The sequence below is a fragment of the Trichechus manatus genome, unplaced genomic scaffold (genome assembly GCF_000243295.1).
Source record: "Trichechus manatus latirostris isolate Lorelei unplaced genomic scaffold, TriManLat1.0 scaffold00077, whole genome shotgun sequence".
Taxonomy (NCBI): Eukaryota; Metazoa; Chordata; class Mammalia; order Sirenia; family Trichechidae; genus Trichechus; species Trichechus manatus.
The window spans coordinates 12097014-12103135 of NW_004444013.1; the positions used below are offsets into that span (position 1 = coordinate 12097014).

The following is a 6122-nucleotide window of genomic DNA, read 5'->3' on the forward strand; positions in this document are numbered from 1 at the left end:
CCGAGTGCGGAGCCCGGGCCTGGGGAGCGCGGCAGCGCCCTGCGGGAGTTTGCGGGTGGGACGAGCTTTGGCTCCGAACAGCCGGCCGCTTTCCCAGGACCCTCGGGCGCCTACGAGGAGACCACCCTGTGAGGGGCCGGAGGCCAACGAGGCGCACCCACTGGGCGGCTTGTGCGGAGGCCGCGGGGCGGGGGTTCTGAGGTCAAAACCTGGCTGCGGTGCCTTCCCCTCAGTCCCCACCCTACGGCCTTGGGGCTGCCCTCCCGCCCTGGCCCTAGAAAGGGTTGGGGCGCCCGAGGTGGCATGGCGGTGTGGGGGGCTCCAAAAGAGAAGAGCAGTGGGCGAAGGAGGAAAGGGCAGGGAGTGGCCACCCTGAGGACTGCGGCCTCCCCGAGGCTATGCTGAGGCCAAGCAGTGGCTACGGCAGGCAGTGGTATTTTACCCCATTAGACGTGGGTGTGGCTTATGAGTTTTACAGCGAGGGAGGGGAAGCCCTTGGGTGAGGGGGAGGATACGGTAGTCGAGGGCAGAGCTGACATCTGGGTCGCCGGTGGGTTTGGCTAACTACTTCATCCCATTCCTCAGTGGACGGTTTCAGGGACCCTCAGGTTATCTGACAGTGTCCAGGATGTGTTCAGAGTTGCGCGCGTGGCTGATGGAAGCCTGGTAGGTCCCCCGAAAGAGGATTTTCTGCCTCTCCGGGGGACAGAGAAAGGGCTGGGAAAGCTTTTATTGTTATTGTCCACTGTATTTATTTCCACCTCTTGTATGGCCTGAAGAATCTGGGAGGAGGAGAAAAAGCCAGAAAACAAATCTGTAGCGCCGGGCAGATGGGTTGCAGGTGCTTCAGTGCCCCAAATGAGTTTGAAGCCTTATTGTCAGGAGTCACTCACTCCTCACCCCGCTTGAGCCCTGGGACCAGCCAGGTGCTGGTTATACCGGCTCGATTTTAGTCTGGGCTCCTTAGGCGCTTTGGTCCTCTGACCTCTGGGGGCTGGAGGGCACACAATGAGACCTTTGGGAAACAGATGGACACGTGGAGGCCGCCCTTTTGTGCCCCGCGCTTTAGAGTTAATAACTGAGTTTAAAGGGCTGAGGCTGGTCACAGGATTTTTCCCCACATTCCATAATTAGGGCCCCACGACTTCTACAAGTCCACTTCAGTCTGCTTTTGCCGTTATTCTATCGTGTTTCTCTTTAGATGCCCACCATACAGGGTGGAAGACGGAGACCCAGGCGCCTCGTACTGGTGGCGCCTCGGGAGTGTGACCCGAGCCCATGCGCAGTAACCAAACGGAGCCCCCAGCTATGCAAGGCCCCGCCTGCTGGGCACCCCACCCTCTGTGCGGCCGTTGGGAGCCACTGGTAGGCAGCTGAGGCGGGGTCATGTGAGACCCCTCCCTTCCTACTTTTTGCAGGTCCAGAAACAGTTTTAGACCTAGTTCCTTCTGTTTTAGTGTAGACAGGACCTTGGGGGCTGAGAGCCAGCAGCCAGGCTGCAGGGGCTGGGGGCGGGTAGGAGGCTCGGTAGTGGTGGGTGGGAGTGGGCCTGGGTGGTGGTGGTAAGGATTAGCAGTGCTGGGTGAGGTTGTGGTGTGGGTGGGTGGTGAGGAGGGCAGGGGCCCAGGAGACAGTGGGGGCGGTGGGTGATACCCTCTCCGCTCCAAAAGATTTCCACCTTTGTTCCTGAACCAGTTTCTCAAGTCTCGGAGTGGGACAGAAGCCTCAGAAAGGGCCAAGGGGAAGGGGGGCTGGGTGGGCCAGGGTCTGGCGACCTTGGGTCTGGCCCTGCACTCATGCCTCTGGCACGCCCCGAGTGCATGCCCTCGATGCCCCTCTCAGGCCCAGCTGCTTCTGCCCTGCTGCTGTGGGCAGGAGGACCTAGCTTTAATAAAGAGTGGAGAAACGAGCTTTGTGACTGGATTCCTTGTTGCCGCTCTTCCTCGGTGCCCACCTGCCCTGGATGCTGTGCAAGGCCTCAGGCCCTGTTACCATGTTTCTGCTAACACTGCAGGGCTAGGATGGCCCAGGAGGAGTCAGGCACAAGACAAGCTTTGGCCCCATGCTGCCTGTGTCCCCCAGGTATTACTGGGAGTCCCCAAAGTGTCCCCACACTGCCATGTGCTCCTGTAATACTTGCACCTGTCTTGGGACCTTACGGTGTTTGGAATCGTTTAGCCAACCTTCCCTGTGCTAGAGGAGGGGGTGGGTCCCGGTGGTCCAGGTGTGTGCCTGGGTCACAGACCTTTCCCCTGAGGCTCCAACGCCTTTTGGGTTTATCCAGGGCTCACCTGCTCCCAACCCAGGGCAAAGAGCAAATCCCTCAATGCCCCCAAAACCTACCTTTAAACCGACTTGCTGGCCTTTTTATTCTCACCATGCCCTGCGATCAGATACAACCCTCCCAGCCTTTCTGCGTGGAATTGAGAGACATGAACTATGAAGTAAATGCTCCTTTCAAATGTCACTTGAAAGCATCAGAGCAGAGCAACCCAATCTTTCAGTTTTTTGTTTTTTTTTAAAGGGACTCTGGAGTGACAGACAGATGTTAAGGCCTAGTTTAAAGATGGTCAGCCCTAAGGATCTTAAAGTCTATCCAGAAAAGCTAAATTATTCCCAGATCTTATGATTCTCTAGCCAAATACTTTTTTATTTTAGAGGGGGAAGAAAAAATAAACAAACAAACCCTGGTGGTCAGAGAAAAAAAAGTAGACACACTTCCTAGTTTTGAGAGGTCTTTCAAATTTCTGGAGTCCTGATTCATTCTGCAAATGTCTCGTTTAGCTCCTCCTGTCATTGCCAAGAGGAGCTCTGGCGGTGCAGTGGTTAAGCTTTCGGCTGCTAACCAAAAGGTCAGTGATTCAAACCCATCAGCTGCTCTGCTGGAGAAAGATGTGGCAGTCTGCTCCAGTAAACATTACAGCCTTGGAAACCCTATGGGGCAGTTCTACTCTGTCCTGTAGGGTCACTATGAGCTGGAATCAACACGACATCAGTGGGTATTATTGCCAAGGAGGAATGAAAGCCCCAGGAACCTGCCTGTGAAATGTGGCCTGTGGAAGGTGGTAGTTGGAGAGTCACAGGACCTGAGCCTCCCTCTCCCCTCCCCCTCCCTTTGTCATTTTCCTGTTTCTGTCTTGCCCCTGTTAAAAATAATCAAAACACAAAGAAATTGAACTACAACGTTTATTCTAAGCGGTTATTCTATATGCATATACAAAAACAACAACAACAACAGTGTTACTACCTCATTCATTTTACACTACTCCATAGCAATTTCATTCCTTGGATGTACCACAATTTATGTAACTAACCAAAAAACCAAGCCAGTTGCTGGCAAGTCGGCTCTGACTCATGGTGACCCCATGTGTACAACTGTGCCCCCATAGAGTTTTCAATGACTGTGATCTTTCAGAAGCAGATCACCAGGCTGTTCTTCTGGTTGCCTCTGGGTGGACTCAAAATGCCGACCTTTGCGTTAGCAGCTGAGCTCCACCATTTGTACCACCCAGGGACCCAATTTAAGTAACTGCTCCTCTGTTAATGTGTATTTGGTTGTTTCCAACTTTTCACTGCTACAAACAATCCTGCAAGATGTATGTTATCTTGTACAGACATCTTTGTGCAGTTATGGAGATTCTTAATAATATCTGTTTATATAGGATAAAGTGGTGTTACTGGGTCAAAGAGCATGCATATTTAAAATTTTGGGTATAGCTAAATCACTACCAAGAACGATAACTCAAGTCCTGTAACATATGCTCCCCATACAGTGAGAGAGAGAGAGCACTAGGGTTCCTCAGCCTCGCCAGCTCTGGGCACAAACAGTCATTTTTCTCTTTGATTTGTTCTTCGTTTTACAAACAGGTGAAGGGCTTACATTTCTCTGTTTCTTTTTGACATGTAAATAAGTTATTTTAAAAACTCGTAGTCTTTGCTTAGCCATTTCTGTGGCTGCAGATATAAAATATCCCCACTGGGTCTGAATTAGCATCTCTCAGATTATGGGTCTTCCACTGTTCCTGTGTTTCCTCCATAGCCCTTCCCACAGTTCCAAAAGAGACCTGGAACCAACCAACCAAACACACAAAATAAGAACAACAAAAAAATCAAACAGTAGACGGTCACAGTTCTCATTTAATCCTCATAACAAGTCTATTAACATTACTCCCGTTTTGCGGGTGAGGAAACTGAGACAGAGGTTAAGTGACAGACCCAAAGTTTGCCACGATTCAAGCCCAGGAAGTCTGGCTCTAGAGTGTGTATTTAACCCTTGTGGGAGCTGGAGTTGATGGACAGAATAGTGGACTCTTTCCAAAGCAGAACACCCCTTTCTTGAGGGGTAACTTTTCCACATGGCTTTGTCCACAAAAAAAAGTGTGCATCTGGCCAGGCCCGGCCAGAACACCCCAATGATTAGCCTAGGCACGAGCACGTGACCTCAGCAGAGCAATCTGATTAGTTTCTAGCATTTTTAATCAGTGTTATGGGGAAAGATGTTATGAGGGGGTTACTAGGTTGGTAGAACGTGCTTTTAGCAGGCACCACACCTGCCACATAGAGAAAGCCTGTCTGAGATATGCAGAGAGGTATTGATGACATTGCTTCCGTCACTGGATATAGCTATGCCTGAAGCCCCTCATGAGTAACATCTCGTTCTTAACTCAGTGGAGTTGGTTTACTATCACTTGCAACAGATAGAGGCCTGGCCGGTACAGGAGTATCAGGAGTCTTCATAATGAAAGAGATTAAGCGGAGATTCAATACTCACATTTATAAGTTTGGAGGGACAAGTGTCCAGGTAAGTGTGGGGCCTTAATGAGGACACCTAGCCTGCCCAACACGGGGTGTGCGCTCAGCGTACCCATGTGCATTTCTGAAGTTGCTCCCAGAGGGAGACTGTACGAAGACCAGCCTATTGCCAGTGCATGTGTGACAGTCACCTGCAGAGGGCCTGCAACAAGACTGTGCTTGCTGCAGAGTGGCTGTGGGTGGTGGTGGAGGAAGAGGGTTAGACGTTATCTCTTGTCCTTTGTTTGAGTTCCAACTGCTGTGTTACAAACTACACTAAAACTAGTGATTTTAAATAAGCACCATAGTAAGTAAACACAAGTAAGCCCCAGTGTATTGTTGATGAGTGAAAAACTTATAGTCCAAGTTGAATAAATAATAAATAAAGAGGTTTATTAAAGGCTTGAGACAGTTTGAACATGGTAAAGCCCAAGTATAGGGTGAATCATCAGACTTTTTCCTTAAATAAGCTGATCCTCCACATAAAAAGACATATCCATATGGGGCACACAACATACCTGCCCCGGTTTGAATATTAGGAAATGGAATGGACTGACTGGCCCTTTTAAGCCAGTTTGCAGTTAATGAATTATCACAAACGGATAATTCTCCAAATTCTAGGGGATCCCGGAGTTGGGCACAAATGGAGAGATTTTGATTTTTTTTTTTTTTTATTGTACTTTAGATGAAGGTTTACAGAACAAATAGTTTCTCATTAAGCAGTCAGTACACATTTTGTTTTATGACATTGATTAACAACCCCATAACATGTCAACACTCTCCCTTCTTGACCTTGGAGGACCTTTTTTTTTGGTGAAAATGTACATAGCCAAAGTTACACCATTTCAAAACTTTCTACATGTACAATTCAGTGACATCGATTACCTTCTTCCAGTTGTGCTACTATTCTCACTATCCTTTTCCAAATTATTCCATCACCATTATCTTCAACTCGCTGTCTCCTAGGCTTCCCATCAAACCTTTAGAGTTGCTCTTGTCAATTTGATCTCACATAGATAATTCTTCAAATAGTTTCTCATTAAACAGTTAGTACACATATTGCCCTATGACAATGGTTAACAACCCCACGACATGTCAACACTGTCCCTTCTCAACCCTGGGTTCCCTATCACCAGCTTTCCTGTCCCCTCCTGCCTTCTAGTCCTTGTCCCTGGACTTCTGTGCCTCATTAGTCCCGTTCTGTTTTATAAGGCTGTCCAACATCTGGCTGAACAGTGAACTTCGGGAGTAAATTCACCACTGAGCTAAAAGGGTGTCCAGGGGCCATACTCTCGGGGTTTCTCCAGTCTGTCAGGCCGGTAAATCTGGTC

General features: G+C 49.3%; 1 protein-coding gene across 1 annotated transcript in view; it reads left to right on the plus strand.

The window, feature by feature from the left end:
* The window catches only part of ZNF316 (zinc finger protein 316), a 12559-nt gene extending 11270 nt beyond the window's left edge, over positions 1-1289 (plus strand). Inside the window, exons 6-7 of the mRNA XM_023735268.1 lie at positions 6-128; positions 1202-1289. Coding sequence (XP_023591036.1) covers positions 6-128; positions 1202-1289 — 211 coding nt within the window. The remainder of the gene's footprint in view (positions 1-5; positions 129-1201) is intronic.
* Positions 1290-6122: the final 4833 nt, after the last annotated feature.